The 26,502-nt window shown below is 43.1% G+C and overlaps 1 protein-coding gene across 1 annotated transcript in view; it reads left to right on the top strand.

Annotated features, from left to right (window-relative positions):
• Window positions 1-1,101: 1,101 nt before the first annotated feature.
• PARP14 (poly(ADP-ribose) polymerase family member 14) overlaps window positions 1,102-26,502 on the top strand; it is a 46,549-nt gene continuing 21,148 nt past the window's right edge. Inside the window, exons 1-8 of the mRNA XM_065875993.1 lie at window positions 1,102-1,315; window positions 6,423-6,547; window positions 7,297-7,330; window positions 10,436-10,678; window positions 13,624-13,860; window positions 19,036-21,257; window positions 23,328-23,564; window positions 24,102-24,323. Coding sequence (XP_065732065.1) covers window positions 1,129-1,315; window positions 6,423-6,547; window positions 7,297-7,330; window positions 10,436-10,678; window positions 13,624-13,860; window positions 19,036-21,257; window positions 23,328-23,564; window positions 24,102-24,323 — 3,507 coding nt within the window. The 5' untranslated portion in view covers window positions 1,102-1,128. The remainder of the gene's footprint in view (window positions 1,316-6,422; window positions 6,548-7,296; window positions 7,331-10,435; window positions 10,679-13,623; window positions 13,861-19,035; window positions 21,258-23,327; window positions 23,565-24,101; window positions 24,324-26,502) is intronic.

The raw sequence follows: 26,502 nt of genomic DNA, 5'->3' as shown, positions 1-26,502 counted from the left end.
GGTCAAGGATACACACATTCCTAGCGTCTCTCCCACTTTAGTGCTCCCATCGGGTAGATGCCACTTCTATCTAGCCAGCTGCTCAGGCCATGCATGGATGACCATGGAATCACGCTTGAGTGTCTGCTCTCGCTTTCCACATCCTTCCGCAAGTCCAATATCAATTCGGAACCCCACCCCTTCTCTGTCCTCCTAGATCAGTACCCTGGTCTCAGTCACCCTCATCTCTCCCCTGCGACACTACAGTAGCCACTTGGCTGGCCTCCTGCCTCTATTCTGGCTACTGCCCAGCAGCTCAATGGATCCCAAACAAGTAAATCACACGGAACTCCCCTCTTCCCCACCCGCCAAGGTTATCTCCAGTCACCCTTGGCTTCAGGTTCCATGTTGCCTCCGCATAAACCCTCCCTGAGCTCCCACACCTGGGCTAGGAGCTCCTCCTAATTTGTTCCAGGAACACCTGCATATTCCTTCCAAAAGCACTTATTCCACTGTGTCCTAACTGCTCTGCATCCCCACGGCTTCATGAGCGCAGGGAGGGCACAGACGGTGTCTGTTTGTTGAATCCATTCAGCGTGCGTGGCACCTAGCCAATATTCCATAAAAACACGGCTGTGAATGTACTGTTTCCCCCATACCTCTAGACACAGAATATTAACAGGTCAGGAGGGAAGCAAGGTAAAATTCTGATAATTAGGTGACTGTCGAAAGAAGTCTGAAAATGGGCCCCAGACATTCTAAAGAATCAGAGTTTGTAAAATGGCGGCCTGCGGCAAAAATTAAGCTTTCTTCGTGTTTCCGCCAAGGTCTACTGACCAGAGCTGCTAGTTTCACCTGTGGCTTGGGTGAGTGGCAGACAGTGCCCTGAGCTTAGGGTCCCGCGTATACAGATGCAGGGAGGCCACAAAGGCGATACCACCTTCTGCCGTGGTCCAGAGATGAAAGTGAAGAATTGGGGAGGAGGCGTCGGGAGGACGGTGGTTTCTAGTCCCAACTTGGGGCAGCTGAGGAAGTTCCAAAGGCAGGAACTAAGGGTGGGAGGAGTGTTCTGGGAAACGAAAGCGAAAGAGGCTTAACCACCGGGATCTGGGGCGGCCTGCAGTCGGAGCCAGACCAGCGGAGGGGAGGATGGCTGCGCCCGGCCCCTTCCCGCTGCTGGTCGAAGGGTCCTGGGGTCCACATCCCCCGAAGAACTTGAGCACCAAGTTGCAGATGTACTTCCAGAGCCAGAAGAGATCAGGAGGCGGGGAGTGTGAGGTCCGCCAGGCGCCGGGGAGCCCGCCTCGTTTCCTTGTGCTCTTCTACCCCGACGACGGTGAGGGGGGCAAGGGGTGCGGGGGAGAGGGGACAGCGGGGGCTCTCCTTCCAGGGAAACCTGGGGCTGGGGCGCGCGGCGGGAGAATTCGTCCGGCTCGGCAGCAGGTGTAGGAAAGAGCGTGGGGCGCGCAGAATAGACAAGGCGCGTCGGGGGCGCTGCGTGCGCGGCGCTTCCAGGCGTTCCCGGAGCTGGCGGCAGACAGCCCAGGTGGTTTAAATAAACATTTAGCACCGTGTGACTGAAGGGAGCTGCCTGAGAGCTGGTGCACCCACCTCATTTTACGAGGCTACATCGTGTAGTGGCATCGTGTGTTAGGGGCAGAGTTGCAATGCCATTGTAATTTTTGTCTTCTTCCTATGAAAGCCGCAGTTCTGGAACTCCAGAGGTTTATGGGAACACAATTTGAAGGGAAGAGAAGGTTTCCAGGAAAGTCACATCTAAACTGACTCCTGAGGGTGAATTCAGTTCTTGATAGGCGAGATACTGGGGAGGGCTCTTCAGATGGGAGCTGGCTGCAGTGCTGGGGACGGGAGAGCAAAGGCGTCTCCAGGGAAGTGCTGGGCGCCCTTGGGCAGCTTTGGTTTGAGGAATGAGCCCTCTCCTTATCTCTGTGCACAAGCGAGGTCTGGAGACTGGCACTAAAAAGAACAGGTGGGATCTGGGAAATTTTATAAGATTACAAAGGAGGTGCTAGTATTTTTAAAAATCTTAGGCCTTCTTTTATTAAACTTCCTTTTTAAAAAGAAGTGGGGTGGAAATTAAGGCTAATAGAATATTGGGTTGAGATAAAAGAGGACCTTGCATGACACGCTAAGGAGTATGAACTTTCCCCCACAGGTAGGCAGGGGAGAGCCATGTCCAAATATACTTTTGGGAGATAAATTTGGTTGCAGATAAGCACGGTGATTTCTGTTGGGAGAGACCATGGACATCAGACCTTTGAAGAGTGTCATGCAATGTCCAAGTGAGGACCAGTGAGCCCTTGAACAAGGAAAGTCAGCATGGGGATGGAAGATGCATGTTTGCGTACCGTCTGGATTTGGTAACTGATTCTACAGGATGCTCCACTTGGGAGAGAGGGAGAGGGAGAGCCCCTGTGCTTTCTCTTATTTTTTAGATGGGGAAGGATGGAGGGAGCTAAGCAATGTGAGGAGTCACAGGGATTTCCGCATGGTGGAGATGCCCAGTGATTCTGGGATCACTTGGGAGAGGGGCAGAAGCACTGCCTAGAATCTCATTGCCTGCATGTAAATATAGAGGTTTATTGGAGGGGAAAGGCAGGTACTGTTGATCAGTGCACAGTATCTTCGTCGACGGTCTGCTGGAACCTCTCCAGTCAGTTTCAGGGTGGTCCTCAGGCTGGGAGCAGGGGTGGCATTCTGAGTTGATTGAGGGTTAGGAGTTTTGAACTTTGAGGGGGAAGTTCCCTCCCCATAGGCAATTGAGCAGCTGAGTTAACCTCTCCTCATGCTGTTGCTATTAGGGAAGCGGGAGGACAAGTACCCACCAGTTATCTGCTTGCTCGAGACACCTACCAGGTCTGCACTGGGAAGCACATGACCTGCTGTTCTCCCAGTGCACAGTTTTTTCCATCAGGATCTCAAAGGCAAGGATGTGGACAACCACTGACCCTGCCTTCCTGTTGGTGGATTTGGAGAAGCATTTGGGTCAGAGGAGAAGCAAGGAGGCTTACGAGGCCATCAGAGCAATTGGAATGCTCTAGGGCAGGGATGCAAAAAGGAAAGAATGAAACCCAGAGAAGAGAGGGGTGCACAGACCAGTGTGAAGGAAGCGAGGTGGGCAGGGGTCAGGAGACCTGCCTGGCTCAGAGCCCTTAGAACAATGTCAAAAAGTTTTCCAAGGGTTAATTCACCAAGCAATGCTCAAAAGGGCATTTGTGCAATGTAAGCCATTTCCCCGGGGCTTCACTTTTCCTCAAAGGATTTTACCATTTTGATTCCGATTATCAACATCACCATGGGCCTGGCCCTTAGGGACACTTCTTTCTTCTTTAAAATCCCATTATCCTCAAGAGTAGTCCTCACATTGCGGCAACAGACCCCCTGCATCCAAATCACAACAGGTTAAACAGGCACATTCCCAGCTCTGTCCTAGAGACTCAGGTACCCTGAGTGTGGGGTGGGTGGGAATCTGCATGTTTAACCGCACCCCAGGTGACACTGATTCGCTAAAGTCTGAGAACCCCTGTTGTTTGTTGATGACCCTGAATGAACAAAAAGGGAAATAATTGTAGAAAATACAAACCTCGTAAAAATACAAACAGCAAAAATATAATTGTGTGGTGATAACATCATTCTGTTCTAGTCCTCAAAGCAGAAGTGATTTCAGTCTCCCTGTGAGGTTTCTTCCTTCCCATCTCCCAGCCCGCTTCTTCCCTTCACCCACCTCTAGACTGCTCTAATGCCCTTCTTGCAGTAGTACCCACCCAGCCACACTCACAGCTTAGTGCAGCTCTTTGTATGGTCAAAGTTCTTAGGGGTGGAAAGTCCCTGTTCAGTTTTGGTTTCCTCCCAGAGGAATGGCTTTCTCAGAAGCAAGTGGTCAGGAGTTTGCTAACATCAAATTACCTACCCCAGCACTGTCCCTCGGGCAAAGGTCTTCTTCCACAGGAACACCCTCTGCCCTCCAGGGAAGGAAGTGGCGCAACAGGTGCAGGCCCATAGTGTAACACAACTTGATTCTTACCATTCACATAATAAGAATGAGCTCAAAAGCACTCCTCTGTAGAAATAAGTGGATAGCAAACAGAAACTACTTGGAAGCTGTGTACTTCTGTATAATTGGCTGAGTTTCCGAAAAGTCGAGTGTAAATTGCCTTGTCAGATTTTAAATCCTGGGCTTCCCTGGTGGCACAGTGGTTAAGAATCCGCCTGCCAATGCAGGGGACATGGGTTCAAGCCCTGGTCCGGGAAGATCCCACATGCCGCGGAGCAACTAAGCCCGTGCGCCACAACTATGGAGCCTGAGCTCTGGAGCCTACGATCCACAACTACTGAAGCCCGCGTGCCTAGAGCCCATGCTCCGCAACAAGAGAAGCCACCGCAATGAGAAACGTGCGCACCGCAACGAAGAGTAGCCCCCAATTGCTGCAACTAGAGAAAGCCCGCGGGCAGCAACGAAGACCCAACTCAGCCAAAAATAAAAAAAAAAAAAAAAAAAAAAAAAAATTTATATAAAAAAAGAGTTTAAATCCTGTTTCAGATGTGTACATTTATCATCTTTTCTGGTCATAATTTTGCTCCTGATTATTGTCAGCTTCTCCTTAAATTAAATATGGATGGTCTGAGATTGGGGCAGAAGAGAGCCTGTCCACATGGGTAAGGGTGTTTAGATGGCAGCATTTCAGCTCTTCTTCCTCCCAGATTCACTTTCTCCTTGTTGCGGATCACTTACTGTTACTGCTACCACTTGCTCTCCTAAAATAGTTGTGCCCGTACATATTACACACAATCTCAGAACAAGCTGGCACATTTAGATACCTGGACAGGACTCTACCAAAGTATAGGGAATAATGAAAGGAATGTAACACAGAGGTCCATGACTCTAGATAGCCTGGCTTATAAAACTTAGCCTGCTCTCTGGGCTCAGGGGTCCTATCCAGTCCTTAGTCCTCACTCCAGCTTAGGACAGCTTATCAGGAGTCCATGCAAAAACACCCACCCTGCTCACAAAGGATGAAATTAGAGTCTGGCATTCCTTCTCATATTGTTTTTGAGGGCTGTTTTTGAAATGGCATCCAATTTAGTCATTACCTCCCTCATCCTCTTCATGGATGGTTGAGGTGGGAAAGCTCTTTTTTTTTTTTTTTTTGCAGTACGCGGGCCTCTCACTGTTGTGGCCTCTCCCACTGTGGAGCACAGGCTCCGGACGCGCAGGCTCAGCCATGGCTCATGGGCCCAGTGGCTCCACAGCATGTGGGATCTTCCCGGACTGGGGCACGAACCCGTGTCCCCTGCATCAGCAGGTGGACTCCCAACCACTGAGGCCTCAAGTCCCTTTTGATGAAAGATTCTACCCGTATCTTCAGCCTCAGCAGGCAACCATATCAGAATACAACATAGTAGCCCAACATCCATAGCAGAGCCACACCTGTGAATGCAGGGCACTCTCCAGGATTCTCCTTCGCCCTGACCTCTTTGTACCGCCTGACTACGTTGGCCAGGCCTCCTCCTCTAAACTCACTCATTCCCTGTTCTCCACTGTCTCAGATACACCGATTTTCCTTTTCTCTCTCTGACTGCTCCTTCTTATAATTGTACAATACACCGATTTTCCTTTTCTCTCTCTGACTGCTCCCTCTTATAATTGTACAATAGTTTACAGTTACACAGCTCTTATGGGTGTCACAAAATTCATTCACAGACACTGCTTCAAGTATGGAAACTGAGATGCAAGAAGTTAAGATATTTTCTCAATGACACAGCTAGTTGGTGGCAGAGTTGGAATTTGAATCCAGGTCTTTGGACTCATGTCCACTGTTCATTTTTTTCTTCCACTACAGCCCAGCTGCCAAATGTGTTAATTTTTTTTTTTTTTTGGTAAGAATCTCTCCCATCTTATCATCACAGATTAAAGAATTGATTGAAATACCTTTTTAATGAGGCTCCTCGCTATTCTGCTTATGTTCACCTGAGTCACTTTCCTAAAACATGGCTTTCATAATGTCATGTCCTAGCATCCCTGGCTCACAGTGAGGGATGCTTTAATTATTTCCTTTCACTGTAGAATAAATAATGCTACCTTTCTGAGTGCCTACTGGGCATCACATACTGTCCTAAGTTCTTTATAATGTTTCTTGAATCTAATCCATGTAACACCCACACAAGACAGTCTTCATTAATTAATGGACAAGAAGACTGAGATTTTGTAAATAAGCCTTATTAAGGAACATGCTCAGGGTTAAAAAAGTAAGTTTAAAGATAGAATTCAAATCTGTGTCTGCTTGCTAAACTTCCCCCTTTTCACCACACATAGCCTCTCTTGAGGAACTGACCAAGCCGTTGATGATGAAGCCTACAGAAATCACAGAATAATTTTGTGTACAAAGATTGCTTTAACAGTTGCCTTTTTAAAAAAATTTCAGTTCGGCAGCAAGTTCTGGCGAGAGAGAACCACGAGTTAGTATGGCCCGGAAAAGGAACATTCAAGTTAACTGTCCAGTTGCCCAGAGCCACGGATGAAGTCCAGGAGGGGAAAATTCCAACAATGGTAAGTAAAGGGGTGATTACAAGGGAAGTAGGGTGTTCTCCCAAGGTGTGTAGGATGGGAACCACGATGAGGAAATACAGTGGAATGAGAAGTACAACTCAAACTGGGGTGAGGAAAGCAACTTACAGATGTGGAGGGAGTGAGAGTGGTGATAGGGTAGGTATGAAATAATGGAAGAAGAAGCACTTTTTGTTTGATTTTTGACGCTTTTGAAAATTCAAGATTGGGGGGTTACCATAATGGTGGTTTGAGATGTAAAATCTTGGGTCTGTTTGTCCCAGGTACTTGCTATATTTGTTTCATTTTCACATGGGTTAGAGGGACCAGCGATCTATACTGTAATGTACTAAGTATTTCCTCAAGTGTAAAGTGGGATAGTAATAGTACTGACCTCTTTGGATTATTGGGTTGTTGTGAGGATTAAATGAGACAGCCTTAGTAAAGCACATGGCCTAGTGCTTGTTAATAGTACACACTCAATATATGTTAAATGGGAAAAAGAACATGAGCTAAATTATTTCTCTGACTTAGATCTTACCTCAGACACTTGGTGCTCCTTTGGGGTTTCTTTTATTTGTGACTCATTTTTACAGGTGATTTGTGTGCTGTATATTAAACAGCATCACTGCCTGTGCTTTTAGTTATAATTTCTGTAGACCCTACATCTCCAGTCTGGTCCTAGGGACACTTTCTTAATGTAAAGAGATTATTAGTAATTTATTAATGCTACTTTATTGTTTGGGTTTCAGGAATCCAAGACCAAAGAACGTGTCAAAGAATCAGGTAACTTTTCATCCACCAGGCAGTTTTGCTTTCAATATTAAACACTATGTGTTGCGGAGGTCATCCTTCTCTTCTTGACTTCACAAGGCAGGGTTTGTTAGCTGAGAGATGCTTTGGGCTGCATCATCTCCATCCTCCTAGCCAGCTGTGCAAGGGTTGCCTCTTGAGCCCTAAGGGTTCAGGTCAGAAGGATGGGAACAGCTCTCTCTGTGGGGGCCTGGAGACACCTTGCAATTGATGGGAGGATAAAGAGGTACCCGGGAGGTGGATGAACTGACCTTCAGAGTCTACCTGTGCCCATCCAGCCATTGTGAAGCAAGGACATGATGTGACAGTGGGTGCTGTGTGTGGTTAAGTCAGTTAGTGTTGCTTTCTGAGCGCTGGGTGCAGGATGTGGGTATAGCTCTCCAGACCAGCGGCAGCTCTTCTCGTCCCATCTGCTGTAGGAAACAGCCAGCAACCTAGTAGCTATACAGTAGGACCTTGTTGTTTATCCATCCTATATATAATAGTTTGCATCTGCTAATCCCAAACTCCCAATCCTTCCTTCCCTTACCCCTCCTCCCCCTTGCCAACCACCAATCTGTTCTCTATGTCTGTGAGTCTGTTTCTGTTTTGTAGATATGTTCATTTGTGTCGTATTTTAGATTCCACATAGAAAGACAAATACCGTATGATATCACTTATACGTGGCCTCATTTCTTGCACCTCTGCACAAGTGCTCCTTAAGCTTCATTTGTCAAATTGCCACCATTTCCTAAATGGTTTTGGTGCAGTCTCAGCATTCTGCCTATACTTCTGTTGCTCACAATACATTCTACTCCACTTTTCTCTACCTAAATTCTAGGATAGTCTTCAAGATCTACTCAGGTTCTTCCTCTTCTCTGAAGCCATTCCAGCCCAGCCCAATTCCTTCAGCTCCCTGGATTGGATTCTTGGCTTGATTGTTGACACAATCAAGTTGACTTAATTTGGCAGTCAACCAAGCCACTCTTGTGATAAAGCTTCTAATAGTCATGGGGTTATAAACTATATTGGTGGAAAGGCTCTTTCCATTCACTTAAGTCCAATCATCTCATTTTATAATTAAGAGATGTGCCCAAGGTCACATGACTAAAGAGTGGCAGAGTCAAGGGTCAAACTCATATAGCTCACCCCGACTCCGGTAGTCATTCCGGTTTGTCATGCCTGTCTCACTGAATGCTAATTTATGTTGTTATCGAATCCTTAAGCTATTTTTTATTTGGCATGAGTGTGTGTTTGTGTGGTGTCACATCCAGCACATAACAGGAGTTTTTGTCAGGGTCATCTAACTGCTGTAACAAACAAGCCCCCCAAATCACAGTTCAGTGTAGTCGGCAGCTAGGGTGGTGGGGGGAGTCTAGACTGCTTCACACAATTATTCAGGAATCCAGGCTCCTTCCATCTTTTTGACACCGTTATCTGTGATATGTGGCCTCCAAGGTCACTGCAAGGGAGAAGGAGATTCACATAAAGGAGATTTGATTGGCCAGGTCTGGAAAATGGAATTCACCAGATCCACCCATATTCCATTAGCCACATGAACTCTACTGTAGGAACTCAACTGTAGGAAGTCTGGGAAATGTTGCCTAGGAAGAAAACAAAATGGATTTGGTGAGCACATAGCATTTTACTCTGCCATGATAAACATTTACAAATGTCAGTTCCATTTCTTATTTATTTATTTATTTATTTTTGTATACATCCATTAGAAAACTGGTAATTTCCTTTTCTAGCATTTTTTGTATGCACCCATCTCCACACAACCAGTGCCTTGAACATAAGGGTGCTAATTGAATAGTTGCTCACAGAATGTCTAAAGATCATAACATACTCATCATGCTTCATTGCACAATAATAGAGTGAGACTGACCTTCTGTATACAGTTAACCCTTGAACAACACGGGTTTGAACTGCGTGGCTCCACTTATACGTGGATTTTTTTCAATAAATATATTTGAAAAATTTCTGGAAATTTGAAAAAACAGATGAACTGCCTAGCGTAGAAATATTGAACAAATTAAGAAAACATTAGCTATGTCATGAATGCGTAAAATATATGTAGATGTACATATAACATACAAAATATGTGTTAATCGACTGTACTGTTCATGTTATCAGTAAGGCTTCCGGTCAACAGTGGGTTATTAGTAGTTAAGGTTTTGAGAAGTCAAAGTTACACGCAGTTACTTGGCCGTGCAGGGGGTTGATGCTCCTATTCCCCGTGTTGTTCAAGGGTCAACTGTATATGTAACTCACTTATGGCCAACGATGAAGCGGAACAAGCTGGCTTGGGTGGTTGCTATTCTGTAAGTTTGAGGTATACCCATAATTCTCTGGGCCATTTTATCTTCCATGTGCATTCCTTAGTCATTCACCGTAAGTATCCTTTTTCTCTCCAGTGATAGGAAATTATTGCTTTTCAGAGCATAATGTGTTAGGTGATGCCCAAATATGGGCATGGGATAGTCTTGCTTTTCTGCAGTGACCTAAGCAGTAATTCTCCAATTCAAACATTTATTGAGCCTCAACTATATACCATATGCCATCCATACAAAGATGAATAAATATGTCCCTTGCTTTGGAGTAGCTTGGTTCAATAACTGTAATTTGGTGCTGTGATAGAAATATATGTCAAGTGCTATGAAAAACAAGGCAGGTTCCTTAGAGAAACAAGGCAGAAAAGAGTGTAATAAAATTGAACATAATCATCATCATATTAATAGACAATTAAGTACTATTTTTTATTTTAATTATATTAAGCTAAAGTTCTCTAAGATCTGTTTTTTTTAAAAAAATACATTTTTTTATTTGGCTGCGTTGGGTCTTCACTCTAGTTGCGGCCCCTGCGGCATGTGGGATCTTATTTCCCTGCCCAGGGATCGAACCCATGTCCCCTGCATTGGAAGGGGGATTCTTAATCACTGGATCACCAGGGAAGTCCCCTAAGATATGTTTTATTTGAGTTAGCCAAGAGACCAGGAAGGGAACAGGGCAGTGTAATTAGCTTATGATAATTTACTTTGCTAAGAACATGGTAGATAAATATAACATCTTGTACCCTTTTTGTCTCCCTAAAATCAGATGCATCAGAAGAACTAGATGCAAATATCTCTCTCAATAGAAGATCAGAAAAAAAGGAAGACACCCCAGAAGAATGTGAAAATATTTCCTCTTTGGTTGCATTTGAAAATCTGAAGGCAAATGTGACTGATACGATGCTAATCTTCTTAGTGGAGAACATAAGTGGCCTGACCAATGATGACTTTAAAGTGGAATTAATACAAGATTTTAATGTTGCTGTAGTTACCTTTCAAAAATATACTGGTAAGATCAAAGGATGCTCCACTCGTCAGCCTACTTTGCACTACACTTTAGATTATGGAACGTTTCTGAAAGCTTCACTCTTTCTAATAGTAAGAGAGGACTCCAAGTTAATACAGATGCTTTCTTATTTTGAAAGAGAAGCAAATTCGTTCTGAAACCAAATTCTGATTTTTTTTTAATAAGTTTATTTATTTTATTTATTTATTTTTGGCTGCGTTGGGTCTTTGTTGCTGTGCGCAGGATTTCTCTAGCTGCGGCGAGCGGGGGCTACTCTTTGTTGCTGTGCATGGTCTTCTCATTGTGGTGGCTTCTCTTGTTGCAGAGCATGGGCTCTAGGCGCGCAGGCTTCAGTAGTTGTGGCACAGGGCTCGGTAGTTGTGGCTCGCAGGCTCTAGAGTGCAGGCTCAGTAGTTGTGGTGTACGGGCTTAGTTGCTCCGCCACATGTGGGATCTTCCCGGACCAGGGCTCAAACCCGTGTCCCCTGCATTGGCAGGCAGACTCTTAACCACTGCACCACCAGGGAAGTCCCTCTGATATGTTTAATAAATCAAACTTTATTGTATGAGTTTGTGTGTCTGTGAGAGAGAGAGACAGACAGACAGACAGAGAGACAGAAATAACACACCGAAACAGAAATCTAAAGTCAGGTTATTAAAGAGATTCCAAGCAAAGGACTCAATGTCTTCCCATGTGTTGTCTCACTGGGAGGAGTAAATATTGATCTGTGTTACTAAACTGGACTTATTGGAGAGTAATAATAACAGCAAATACTCATACAGTGTTACTATAAGTCAGGTACTATGCTAAGTTTGTTCCATGTATTAACTTATTTGTTCCTTTCAACAACCTTTTGAGATTATTATTATTCCTCATCTTACAGTTGAGGAGACAGAGACACAGACATGATAATCAGAGACAGAGATGCTAATAACTGGAAGAACTGGATTTGAACTGAAGCAGCCCACCTCTATAGAGCCTGTTCTCTTACCCCTTTACCATATATTTCCTTAGTGGGGTTGGCTAAAAAGTTCATTTGGGTTTTTTGTAACATTTTACAGAAATACTTTCATGGTTGTCACATATGCAGGGATGAGTAAGTGCATGTGACACAGAAAGTGAGTGCTCTTTAAGGTCTGTGTGAGGAGTCTGTGGACAGTTTCTGAGATTGGAAGAGCCATCTCTGGAAGTCAAGGAAATTTTCCAATTCCAAGCCCTCACTATTCCACGGCCATGGCAGTGGAATGGTTGATCTTAATCAACCAGCACAGGTCATGAAGTCAAAATTCTAGTTCCACCATTTAACTAATTATCTGAGGTTGACCACGTTACTACCCTCTGTGTGCTTTACTTTCCTCATGTATAAAATGGGGACAATAATACTTACCTAATACAGTTTCTGTGAGGATCAAATAAGATGGTGTTTGAAAAGCTCTTAACATAGTACCTGAGACATGATAAGGACTCAATAAAGGGAGCTATTATTAGTTCAAATTTATGATTATTTCTTATAAAGGTAAAACTAAGTTGACTTGCTTTTGTTCATTGATCAGAAATGTTGATACCGGCCTTCCCTGGTGGCGCAGTGGTTGAGAGTCTGCCTGCCGATGCAGGGGACGCAGGTTCGTGCCCCAGTCTGGGAGGATCCCACATGCTGTGGAGTGGCTGGGTCCGTGAGCCATGGCCACTAAGCCTGCATGTCCAGGGCCTGTGCTCCACAACGGGAGAGGCCACAGCAGTGAGAGGCCCACGTACCGCAAAAAAAAAAAAAAAAAAAAAAATGTTGATACCTACTATGTGCCAGGTACTTGTCTTGCTGTAGGTACATAGATGAATTTTTTGGTTCCTGCTCTTGAGGAACTTGTGTGGAGCAGGGAGGAAATCCATTCATAAGTGAACAATGAAGATGCAAGAGGAGAAGCTGCTTCCCTCAGCTGTGAACAGCAGGCTGTGGGGAATGGGAGGAAAGAGGACACAAGCATGGTGGCTTGGTTTTTCTTTGAAGTTTATACTCCAGCAGTACCAGGCTATCAGGTCTCAGATATGCTGTGTTGCTACGCACCCCTGCTGGCCCCTCTGCCTGAAATGTTTCCTCCCCTTAAATACCCGGTAAACTCTTCTTCATCCTTCAGAACTCAGATCAGTGACTACTTACTCTGGGAATCCTTGTCTGATTCCCAGTATTAATCTTCCCACCTCATTTGATCCCCAAATAGGCCATTTGTTTGCGTTCAAGACTTCCTCCCTCCTGGATCGTGAACTTTCAAGGAGCTGTTATATCCATCCCCTCTATCCCCGGATCCTAGCCCGGAGCCTGTTACATCATGGGCTCACCGTCAATATCTATTAATTTGAAAGAGATAATTGGGCTAAGTCTGGAAGGAGGAACAGGACCAGGGTAAAAAAATTGGAGACGGGCGCTGTAGACAGAGGAAATTGTATATACAAAGGCAAAAGAGAATGTAGTTTTCAAAATAATCACTGGGTTTTGTGGCAGTGTGGAAAATAAAATGAACGGTCGGTAATAACAAGAGGTGACATTTAGAAATTAGTTTGAAGTCAGATAGCCAAGGGCATTGTAAGCCTAGCCAAGGAGCTTGAACTCATGCCTGCAGGTAATGGGGAGCCGAGGAAGGAGTGAAATGAGATTCGTATTGTAGAGAGTGCATTCAGGTGGTGATGTCAAGGAGGGGTGGAAGGGGCTGTGACTAGAGGCAGGCACACGACTCAGTGTCAGCAGTCCAGGTAAGGCATTCCTATGTGCATTGCTGTTCAGAGGCTGGAAGCTTTAGGCATGTAGATTCTCATGTGGGAATTAAAATCTTGCATTTAAAAATTGAGTGCTTAGCCTCCCTCCTTTGTCTCAATTAATATTCAGTTTCTTCTATATAATATAAAGATACAGTCATAATTTTTGATTGATTGATTAATTGATTATGGTTTGTAGATGCCCTGAAGTTTGTTGATGAATGTGTCAAGCACCATTCAGTGAAAGACCTTCAGCTTTCTGCAAGACTTCTGGAAGTGACAAAAACAATCCGAGTTGAAAACCTGCCACCTGGTGCTGATGACCATGATTTGAAATGTTTATTTGAAAATCCTCGTAACGGAGGGGGAAGAGTGGCCAGCATTGAATGTTTTCCTGACGAGAGTTCAGCACTGATTGAATTTTTTGACAGAAAAGGTAATACCTATTAGCCTAATTTTGTAAACCTTACCTAGCATAATTAAAACCATTTTAATAGATCTTAACAGTTAACAGTTGAATTCTGATGTATTTTATTTTTATCTGTATATTTTTTTGTTTTTAAAATTTATTTATTCATTTATTTATTTTATTTTGGGCTGTGTCGGGTCTTAGTTGCGGCACACGGGACCTTTGTTGTGGTGCGCTGGCTCAGTAGTTGAGGCGTGCGGGCTTCTCTCTAGTTGTGGCGAGTGGGCTCCAGAGTGTGTGGGCTCTGTAGTTGGGGCACGTAGGCTCTCTAGTTGTGGCTCGTGTGCTCAGTAGTTGCAGCACGTGGGCTTAGTTGCCCTGTGGCATGTGGGATCTTAGTTCCCCGACTAGGGATCGAACCCATGTCCCCTGCACTGGAAGGCAGATTCTTAACCACTGGACCACCAGGGAAGTCCCTCCATATATATTTTTGGAAATCCAAGTAGCAGTCCCGTACGTCTGGTATATCATGCTAAGTGAATCCAGTGATTCAAAACTTTAGAGAAGTAATGTCAAGTTTTTGAAAGATATGAGGAGATTCTCTCATGGGTCTGTACTTATGACAGACTGAAAAATATATAATTCTTAGAGTCTTTGAGATACCGTATTTAAAGAGGTGATCTGTGTTTTAGCTATACATTTGGTAGAAATTCTCAAGTTAACTTCAACAAGATTAGGTAAAGAAATACTCAGAAACACACGGTTCCTATAAAGTATCTTCACTTCCCGCTTCACTTGTCAGTGTCATCATTCAGAAATTAATAGGGGTGGTTTCACATGATCAGTGGACGCCTGCTGGATTGTTCTTTGCAGTGACCCTGTGAAAACCTTGCTCAGCTGAACCTTAGGGAAATGTTTCTGAGGGATTCGTAGACATAGATTGCCAGTTCTCTGAGGCATGTGCAAGGTCAGCTTGGAGATTTCACTGATGTTCAGAGGTCAAGGCTGAGGAGTAGGAATTAGGGAGCCGGACTTCTTAGGGAAAGAAGGAATGTTGTGCTTGGGATCAACTGAGGGAGGATGAGATAGGATCATGTGGAATGCCACTCACTTAAAGTAAACTGTTTCATAGGGGTACTTGGAGGAACCTCCTTTCAGCTGTTATGAGTTGGGGAAATTGTGGTGAAGGTATGGTTTGGATTAAAATGGAATGAGAGACCTAGCGTTCCTTGGGCAGAGGGATGAAAGGTGAGCTTCTGTTGCATGTTCTTTAAATCTCTCTCAGGGAAATTTACCTTGGGCCCAGGGAGAGAGCTACATAGAACTGTTACTCTAGAAGTTAACCTCCCAGCTTATGATGGGAGTTGACAACTATGGGGCTTTCGATCATCTTGAGGGCATGGGGCAGTTGGGTGTGTCCTCAGAATGTCTATGTTACATGTGTATGAATAATAATAGGAGCTATTTTATTCAGGTTTATTTTATGCTAGAGCCACACTCGTAGGGCACTCTCAAAAGTTGCTCTTTGCCCTGACCTCTTTGCACCATCTGACTATGTTGACCACACCTTCTCCTCAAAACTCACTCACTCCCTGTTCTCTGTGTCTGAGATACACTGATTTTCCCTTTCTCTCTCTGGCTGTGTCTTCTTATGAATATGACTTACACTTGCACAGCTCTGCAGGGTGCTACCAAGTGCATTCTCAGACACTGCTTTATGGGCGTTGCTATTATTGTAATCCCTGTTTTACAAATGAAGAAACTGAGGCACAGGAAGGTCCAATAACTTGACCAAGGTTACACAGCTAGTAAGTGACAGAGCCAGGATTTGAACCTGGGTAGTCTGGCCCCATAATCTGTGCTCTTAACTTCTCCACTTTCCCCCAATCTCCTGTACATCTATAACATTAATTTTTCTTGTAGGATATTTCACCGCTTACAATGAGTTAATAATGAGGCAAACTGTAGATAAAGCTGAATTAAAAACAGAATTTATTTAGCAATATTGTACTTTATACAGATCATTTGAGAGGAATAAGTTAGGCAATTTACTCTGAAATTATTTTGTTCAACTTCACAGAATCCAATTCACAAAATCTTAAGGAAGGGAACTCTTATTGAATGCTTGTTGTACATGAGATCTTTTTTTAAAAAAATATTTTATTTATTTATTTATTTGGCTGTGCTGGGTCTTAGTTGCGTCATTCGGGATCTTGAGTAGCGGCATGCGAACTCTTAGTTGCGGCACGCATGTGGGATCTCGTTCCCTGACCAGGAAGCATTGGGAGTGCAGTGTCCTATCCACTAGACCACCAGGGGAGTCCCTACATGAGATCTTTTGCTGTGTTTTCTGCCATGGTATCTCATCACTGAATCCTCCTAAGAACCTGCACAGTTATATAGTTTTTTTTTTTTTTTTTTTTTTTAACAGAGGAGGAAAACAGGATGGAGAGCTTAAGCCACTTTAAGGTGATATCTGTGATGGTTCTTGGGTCAGACCTGAGTCCAAATGCCTGGCTTTGGTGCTTACGAGCTTTGTGATCTTGGGGGAAGTTACTTTAACCCACCAAAGCCTCTGTTTTCCATCTGTAATAGAGGGCTCACATTACTACTTACCTCAGAGGAATGTTGTGAGGATCAAATTAAATTGTACCTGCAGAGTGCTTGGCACATGGTGGTACTCAGAATCTGTTCCAGGCCATGGTGGGAAGTTGAAGCCATGAGTCTGGGCCTCTGAAGGCCACTTTTTTTTCATTAGGTCTGGCTCCAGGCCTAGGAGCCAATCGTGCACAAGGTGAAGTTATTTTTAACATCTTTTCACAAGATGCTGTTTTAATCCAAGTTGTTACTGGAGTTCATTCTAGTTCCCTTCCTGCTTAGACCCCTTGTAGCTGTCTAATAACTAACACAAAGTGAGGAGGGGTTTGGGGGAGAAGAGTACCCCTACACACACACAGGGACTGTCATAGTAAATGTGGCAGGAAGGGGATTAGAGCAGGGACAAGGGATGTACAGGACTTATTGAATCAGAGTCTCTGGGGCTGGGCTCTCTGATGACTGTGAGGATGCTCTTTGTTTGGAACCCTTGGAACAGGGGCAAGAGCATGGGCTTTGGGGTTAGAAAGACACTGGCTTGAACCTTAGCTCAGATCTTTACAGTCTGTGTGACCCTATTCGAGTTACCTAACATTTCCTAGCTTCAGTTTTATCAGTTGTAAAAAGGGATGATAATAATCGTGTCTCTACCTCAAAGGTTTGTTGTGAGCATTAAATATATGTAAACCACTTAGAATATTGTCTGACACGTAGTAAGCTATTATAATTATTATTATGCTCCTCCTCTCAGAAGTATTAACAGAATCTAAGTCATCTATGAAATCTAAAACTGTGCAACTGTACAAGAAGAAATAAATAACATGATTCTTAGATTAGCTTTGCTTTGAGCTGGTAAGTATTCTTCACACTGGAGCAAACATTATCCCCTTGCTGGTGACCAAACTCTTGTCTTTTGTTTGTTTGTTTGTTTTTTGCATTTCACCACTATTTTTTTATTTTTAATTTTATTTATTTATTTATTTTTAACATCTTTATTGGAGTATAATTGCTTTACAGTGGTGTGTTAGTTTCTGTTGTACAACAAAGTGAATCAGCCGCATACATACATATATCGCCATATCCCCTCCTTCTTGAACCTCCCTCACACACTCCCTATCCCACCCTTCTAGGTGGTCACAAAGCACCGAGCTGATCTCCCTGTGCTATGCGGCTGCTTCCCACTAGCTATCTATTATTACGTTTGGTAGTGTATATATGTCCATGCCACTCTCTCACTTTGTCACAGTTTACCCTTCCCCCTCCCCATATCCTCAAGTCCGTTCTCTAGTAGGTCTGTGTCTTTATTCTCGTCTTACCCCTAAGTTCTTCATGACATTTTTTTTTCTTAGATTCCATATATATGTGTTAGCATACGGTATTTGTCTTTCTCTTTCTGACTTACTTCATTCTGTATGACAGACTCTGGGTCCATCCACCTCACTACAAATAACTCAGTTTCATTTCTTTTTATGGCTGAGTAATATTCCATTGTATATATGTGCCACATCTTCTTTATCCATTCATCCAATGATGGACACTTAGGTTGCTTCCATCTCCTGGCTATTGTAAATAGAGCTGCAATGAACATTTTGGTACATGACTCTTTTTGAATCATGGTTTTCTCAGGGTATATGCCCAGTAGTGGGATTGCTGGGTCATATGGTAGTTCTATTTGTAGTTTCTTAAGGAACCTCCATATTGTTCTCCATAGTGGCTGTACCAATTCACATTCCCACCAGCAGTGCAAGAGTGTTCCCTTTTCTCCACACCCTCTCCAGCATTTACTGTTTCTAGATTTTTTGATGATGGCCATTCTGACTGGTGTGAGATGATATTTCATTGTAGTTTTAATTTGCATTTCTCTAATGATTAATGATGTTGAGCATTCTTTCATGCGTTTGTTGGCAATTTGTATATCTTCTTTGGAGAAATGTCTAAATAAATTTATTTATTTATTTATTTTTGGCTGCATCAGGTCTTTGTTGCTGCACATGGGCTTTCTCTAGTTGCAGCGAGCAGGGGCTACTCTTCGTTGCTGTGCGCAGTCTTCTCATTGCGGTGGCTTCTCTTGTCGTGGAGCGTGGGCTCTAGGCGCGTGGGCTTCAGTAGTTGTTGCACAAGGGATCAGTAGTTATGGCTCGCGGGCTCTAGAGCGCAGGCTCAGTAGTTGTAGCGCACAGGCTTAGTTGCTCTGCTGCCTGTGGGATCTTCCCGGACCAGGGCTCAAACCCGTGTCCCCTGCATTGGCAGGCGGATTCTCAACCACTGCGCCACCAGAGAAGTCCCTCTTCTGTCTTTCTTAACCTGGTGGTGATATATCAGTGTTATCAGAAAAACAGAAAAATAGAATTTATTTAACAGAATTTCAACATAGAGTGTTCTTGGCTGGAAAGTAATTATTCCATGAAATAAGGAATCCCTGTGCAGTGTTAATACATATCAGTTTATATTTGAGCACTCTGGGAGTAGTGCTGCTTTTTAATAGCATGTAACATCAAAGTTCTACAAACATTAGGATTTTTTTTTCTCTAGAATAGGAAAGCTTGTTTGCTTCTTTTTTCATCTGAAACATATTACACTAAGATTACTTAATTTCTTTCCTTTAAGTGTTAGACACCATCATGACCAAGAAACTTGACCTCAATAATATGCCGCTCTCTGTGTTCCCGTACTATACTTCTTTGGGCACAGCCCTGTATGGACAGGAGAAGCCTCTGATCAAGCTTCCAGCACCATTCAGAGAATCACTGGATCTTTCCTTATGGAAGTTCTTGCAGAAGAAGAATCACCTGATTGACAAGATAAATGATGAAATGAGACGTTGTCACTGTGAGCTAACATTGTGCCAGCTTGGCGGTGAAGTGATCATCAGACCTGCAGCTACCTTAGTCAGTCAAGGAAGACCAAGAATCAAGACCTGGCAAAAAGATGCTTCTACAGTATTCTCTGGTATCCGGTCTAAGTATACAGTGACCTCATTTAAAGTGGATTCAACAGTATGGGACATCATAAAAGACAATTTAGAAGATGATAGGATTTTGATTGAGTTTGATGCACTAACAGGGATTGCAACCTTAGTGGGGAAATCAGAGGATGTACAAAACATTGAGCCACAGATCAAGGACTTAATAGAAAGCACCATTCTAGAAATTAGAAGAGAAGAGCAAAGTCTGAAGCAAAAACTGGCCATTTCTCCAGGAAGGTATTCACTTCTGTTGCACAGCGGTGTACAGGAGTATCTCCACACGGAGTGCCCAGAGGTGGAGATTTTTTATGATGAAGCCTCTCAACACATGTACTTCAAAGGACTCCCTGCAGATGTGTATAAAGTAAAGTGTGAAATCCAGGAAAAGGTATACACCATGGCTCAGAGAAGCATTCAGGTTGCCCCAGAGGTTTTACAGTTTCTGCAACAGGTTGACTGTGCAGAATTCTCTAAGTCTCTCTTTATAGCACAGAACATTCTTGCAGTTTATGAGCTAGAGGGCACAACTGTTCTCTTAACTGGTGCTTTTTCTGAAGTCCTGTTAGAAGCTACAAAGCAAATGGTCAGTGCCTTACATTATAAGTGCATTGACATTGAAGACAGGGAAGTTCTTAACAGTAAGAAATGGAAATGGCTCATTTGCAATTTGCATAAGAAACACAATTCCTCCTCAAAGACTGTAATAATCCATGAGGTAACTTCAGAAACCACAGCCCAGGTCATCATCACAGGCTGTGTGAGAGAAGTAAATGAAATCTATGACTTGCTTTTTGACTTCCTGGAAAAACACACAAAAATAGAGAAATTGATTGAAGTAAAGCCTTCCTTAGTTATTGATTACTTAAGGGCAGAAAAGCTACTGTGGCAAAAGATAAAGAAGATGAATGTTCAGGTAACGTTTAATCCTGAGAACAAGCAAAAAGGCATTTTACTAACTGGCCCAAAGACCAAAGTCCTGGAGGGAATGAACATTGTCACGCAAGCCTGGGATTTGGTCTGCGTTAAAAGCTTCCATATTGATAAGCCAGGAGCCAGTCAGTTCTTCCAGGATAAAGCACGGTATTATAAAAGTGAGGTCAGAAGGTTATTTGGTTGTTTTATTGAACTACAGAAGGATGGTGGGCAGAGGTGCTTGTTTCAGACAGATTTAGCCCCTGGAGTCTCGCTGATGGTGCAGCAAGGAGACTTGACACAGTTCCCCGTCGAGGTGGTGGTGAATGCGGCCAATGAGGAACTCAAGCTCAAGGGGGGCTTGGCGGCTGCTCTTTTAAAAGCAGCTGGCCCTGAGCTCCAAGAAGACTGTGACCGGATAATGAAGACAAGAAAGAACAGGATCTTACCTGCCTTTGCCGTCATCTCGAAAGCAGGAAAGCTCCCGTACCACCATGTGATCCACGCAGTAGGACCCCAGTGGAAGAGTGATGATGCCCTGAAATGTGTGTGGCAGTTAAAGACTGCTGTAAAAGGAAGTCTCCATTTGGCTGTAAAACACAAGTACCGATCCATAGCCATCCCTGCTATTAGTTCCAGAGCCTTCGGCTTTCCCCTACCCCAGTGTGTGCAGACCATTATTTTGGCGATCAAGGAATGGTTCCAGTTTAACCAGGATGGATGCAGCTTGAAAGAGGTTTACCTTGTGGATATAGCTGAGAAGACTGTTGAGGCCTTTGCTGAAAGTGCAAAAATTATATTTAAAGACACCCTGCCTGATATGGCTTCCCTGCCCAGTTTACCAGCAGCAGTCCAGCCCAACTTGAGAAAAGATCATGGAAAAGGAGCAAGTCTGTTGTCCCCAGAAGGCCTGAGGATCCTGTTGGTGAAAGGAGATGTGCAGAGTGCTACAGTGAGTGCCCCTGTTTTCAGAACACCCACCAGCGTGCTGGGACTCCAGTTAGCCTGTTGCTAAAGGAAGATTAGGATCAAGGGGAGAATCCCATGCCCTCCATCCCTGCCTTGAAACAGGTTTCCTTAGAAAATTGGGCTACTTCACCAAGGCATTCACTAATTGAGATTGGCCAATTACCTGGGGGAGCTGATAGCACATTCCGATCACTGGTTTCCAGTAAGTGTGAAAATCCACAATAATACCTAACATTTACGAGGCTCTCTATACTTTTTCAGTGCTCTTACACCTGTCATATTTTGGCAAATCTAAGGTTAATTTCCTGTCACATTCACTGATAGCAGATACAGAAAAATTAGAGCATAACACGGGGACGGAAGACAGTAATCTTATCAGCGGAACTGAACCAGAGGGTTCTGAGTTTGAGGGACCATCAGCTCCCAACACCATTAAGAAAATGTAGGGAGGAAGGTAGAAAGTGACCTGGGGAAGGTCTGGGTATTATGTGGGGACAATTCTTACAGCTCTGCCAGGGGGTGACATGTTTTTTAAAAATACTTAGCATTTGAAGTATTTAAAAATACTTTAAAAAGGTACATAGCAACCTTTTCAACACAGGCTCTAACTAATCCAAACAGTCCTGGAAGCCCCCTGCTGTGCCAGGTGTTAACTCCCTGAGCTGGGCGAATGTGGGCAGTCCTGGGGCAGGGATGCTTAGGGAAGGCCATTTGCATATTTATTTGGAGAAAAGTCTATTCACATCCTTTGCTCACTTTTAAATTGAGTTACCTTTTTATTATTGAATTTTAAGAGTTCTTTATATATTCTGGATACAGGTCCTTTAACAGATATATGATTTGCAAATATTTTCTCCCATCCTGTGGGTCATCCTCCTGTTTTGTTCAAGTTGTTACTTGGTTTAAAATATTTTTCATTTGGTTTAAAATATGGAAAGAGATTGTAAAAAATTAGATCTCTACTTACAGTAAGCTTAAATCATAATTACAAGAATAATAGCTAACACTGACTATTTACTATGAGCCAGGCACTCTACTAAGTGCTTGACATGCATCTTCTCATTCAGTGCCATGAGGCAGATTCCAGGACTATTATTATTCTCATTTCACAGATGAAGGAATGAGACTTAGAGGGGTTAAATAATTTGCCCAAATCCCACATTTAACAACTGATGGAGCTAGGGTTGGAATGTGCATTGCTCTATTTCAAAATATTAAAAATAATTTTGTTTCTCATTGAAAAGAACAAGCAAATAAACAAAAATCTCTTTTGGTCAAGGGTCAGTAATTGGAGTGAGTTCCAATACTCATTCACCTTGAACTCTGAGTAGTAAGACATTCCTTCCGTGCTTTTCACTCCCATAGGTGTGTGCCCTCTGAAGCCAAGACCTGCTCTGCATTACTCCTCAGTGACCCACGTGGGGCAGCTTTGACAATCACTTGATCACAGTCCCTCTCCTGTCTTCTCTTGGTGTCTTAGTCAAGCCTGATTAATCTGCTCACATTAACTGTCCTGCTGAAAAAGCTCCCTTGGCTCTTCACTGCTGCTGGGAAGTCCAGTTGGCTTGGCACTCGAGGCCTTCTGTAGTCTGTGCTCAGAGTAACATTTCTAGCCTGGCTGGCACCATTTTGCTGCAGAAGCTCTCTATCAGGTCAAACTAATCTCCTTGCCGCTCACAACCTGCCATGCTTCTGTCCATGCTGTTGCCCCTCCCGAATGACTTCCCCATCTCTCTCTGCCTGCTGCAACTATTCCCACTTCTCAGACACCACATCGTTCATAGTGTCTTTACTAGCCTCTGAAGGCACTTCCTCTGGACTCCTTTGGTGATCCCATACCATTTATGTATTGCTCTTTGACAGCCCTCTTTTGTCCTAGAGTGTTATTTAAATAAGTATCTAATAACACTCTCTTTTGGGGTGGTATTTCAATCTCTGAAAACTTAATCATCTTAGTTGTCCCCCATTGTGCCAAGCCCGGGGGCTCAATCAGTAATCCTTGATGAATGCTTTTTCTTACAATTTGAAACAAATTGTTGGTTTTGTCTTTAAGACCGATGTGGTTGTCAACTCCATTTCGTCAGATCTTGAGCTCAATAGAGGGCCCCTTTCCAAGGCCCTCTTGGAAAAAGCGGGACAAAAGCTCCAGGAGGAGCTGAAGACAGCTGGACAAGGGGTGGCTGTTGAGGTTGGCACAGTTATCCAAACCAGTGGTTGCAATCTGCACTGCCACCATGTGCTTCACGTGGTGGCTCCGGACTGGACAAATGACAGCACATCTTCACGCAAGGTGGGACCTGGTTTTAAATTCTCCAGGAAATTAAGTAGCCCTTTGGACTCTCCTTTCAGTAGAATGTAGCTTGAACCCTGGCTGTGTCTTTTCTGTAATAACAGCACATTCTTATAGCCATTTCTTTCAGCTGTAGCTGACTTCTCCCAAGGACCAGTTAGTAATAGAAATTGATTACAGTTCTCAACCATTGCTGGGACTCGGGGAAGAATTATTGAAGATAGCACTCTTTAGTGAGGAAGGAAAAGTGAGGGCATGAAGAGTGGAAGAGACTGAAGGAACAGAACAGTAGCTGCTTTGCTTCTTTCCTTCATTGCTGAGTGAGTTTGAATCTTTTTGGAGGGTCTCACACATTCTTCTTTACTTTTCCTTGTTTACTCCTCTGTTTTCCTTTCGCCTTCTGACTGCCCTTAACCTGCCTTTTGTTGAAAGGAAAAAGGAGTAGAGAGAGATCACAGAGTTGCTAAATTCTTGTTCTTTTTGTTTGAACTCTGATTTCCAGGCCAAATGTATAAGAATGTGCTTTGTGCTTTTCAGATCATGGAAAACATAATCAGAGAATGTTTGGAAATCACTGAGAGTTTGTCCTTAAACTCAATTGCATTTCCAGCAATAGGAACAGGAAATCTGGGGTTTCCTAAAAACATTTTTGCTGAATTAATCACCTCAGAAGTGTTCAAATTCAGCAGCAGGAATCAACCCACAACTTTACAAGAGGTTTGCTTTCTGTTGCACCCAAGGGATCATGGAAATATTCAGGTACAGTCTTTCTCATTACTCGTTATTTTGGCAACTGAGCCCTAACATGTTCAAGTATCTTCTTGATCTGATAGGTTGTTTCTTTCATGTATTTTCATACAGGAAAGTAAAAGAGTAGTGTGGACTAGTTGCAGCATGGCAAATTTCAAGCACATTTTTTGGATATAGAAAAAAATTTGACTTCTTATTAAGAAAAATTTGAAACATATGCAAAAGTAAACCAAATAGTATAATGAAATCCCTTGTACCCATCGTTCAGCTTCATAGTTATCAGCCTATGCCCAGTATGTTTCATCTCTATCTCCATTTATTTCCCTTCCTCCCATACTGTTTTTGAAGCAGATCCCATATATACCTTTTACCCATAAACAATTCAGTATTTGTTTTAGACATTAGGATTCTTTTTCAAAAGTAATCTAAGTACAATACTATTTCACACCTAAAAGAAATTGGCAGTCATTCCTTTATTTCATTAATTATCACGTCAGTGTTCACTTTGCCAACTGTTTCATAAGTATTTTATTTTGTTTTTATAGCTTGTTGGTTTGAATCAGAATCCAAATAAGGCCCAAATATTGCAATGGAGTTGACATATCCCTTAAACCTCTTCTAATCTATAGAATTTCCTTCCATATGAACATAGAAATTTTAATACATAATATAAAAGCACAGTTGTGGTCCTACAAATAGGGGAATGTCAGAATAAGATACAACTGAAGGCTCAGCACATCCCCATAGGAGTAAGACAGTTGAGACCAGAAATACCAGAACCATCTTTGGTCACAGAGGGTCCATCAACCAGCTCACGTTTGCTGAACACCAGCTGTGAGTAAGCCTCTGGACTCAGCATTATGGGGGAACAAGAGGCATTTAATATGAGGCCATTATTCCTGCCCTGCAAGTCCTTAGAGTCCAGGAGAGTAGATGATATTAATTGTTTGAAAAGTTCCATGATAATGCAAGAATTAAACAGATTAAGGCTAGCAACCCAAGAGATGTCCATAGATCATTGGACTAACTGAATTTTTAGGTCATACTTAATTTTTTTTCTGGATCTAGACACTACCTTTAAATACTTTGGAAGCAAACAAATCTAAATTCTAATCAGACAGCTAAACCACCTGGGCAAAATATGTGGTCCATTTAGTTGGCCTGCATAACTACAGTCATTTCTAGTCAATAAATGCTTTGTGAACAACCTCCCTATGACTTGCATTGTACAAAGTGATGTGGATTACAGAATGGGTATGTTGCATGTACACTCCCTCCTATAAATCATAATTACTTTGGGAGCTAAGATTTATACACATAAAATGAACTAGAGACATGAAGTGCTGAGAGTTTTTGAATGAATGGCTGAGTTCATTGTAGGGAAGTGAGTCCTGTGACATGGATCTGAACCCTCGAATCTCACTCTTTCTGTGCATCGTCAGCCTTTGTTATCTTTCCTAAAGATTCAAATTCTGCAAGTGTTTTGTAAAGGGATTAGTCTATACAGACATCTTTATTGCCATTGGAAATAGTACTGATTCTCCATACACGGCTGTGACAATTTTTCTCTTAAGACTTTTAAAGACAGTTAAGATTTGGTCATATTTTCACAAAAATCAGCAAAACTTATTGAAATATTTATAGGTGGAGACTGTAACAGAGGTTGCACACAGCAGCCTATGGTCGGAACATAGCTTTTAGATGTGCTTTATTTGGGCTATTTTTAAAAAATTTGAATCAGTTGCTGGCATTTAAGAACCAAACTTGTCACATAAAACTCCAGATGTCCACTGGGACCTAAAAATTCAAAAGTTCTGGCACCTTGGACATGGATTTCTGCCTGAACAGTTCGCTGTGGCCAAATGGCAGCTCCTCTCTAGTTCTCCAGAGTCAAACCAGTCCAGCTTTACACCTGTCCACCTTTACACCTGTAGATCACGTGCCTGGTGCCTGGAGAACCCTGGCTCTGTAGTCTCTCCTGATACTTCTCCCATTATTGTATCAGCCTTTTAGCCAAGATGTTACTTGTTTTTTTTCCAACAAAATTTCCTGTTGCTTGTTTACAAGGAGGAAGAAAGTGATGATTTTGGGGTGTCACTAACCAGGCAAAGAAATGGAATTCCAGCCTCTTGCTCCAAAAACACTACTCCCCTAGCTGTTTCTCTCCTGGTACAAATAAGAAGTTAAA

Source organism: Phocoena phocoena, chromosome 4, assembly GCF_963924675.1.
Source record: "Phocoena phocoena chromosome 4, mPhoPho1.1, whole genome shotgun sequence".
In the NCBI taxonomy this organism is placed as follows: domain Eukaryota; kingdom Metazoa; phylum Chordata; class Mammalia; order Artiodactyla; family Phocoenidae; genus Phocoena; species Phocoena phocoena.
Note: the sequence above shows the minus strand (reverse complement) of the source record. Positions and strands in the feature narration are given on the sequence as shown.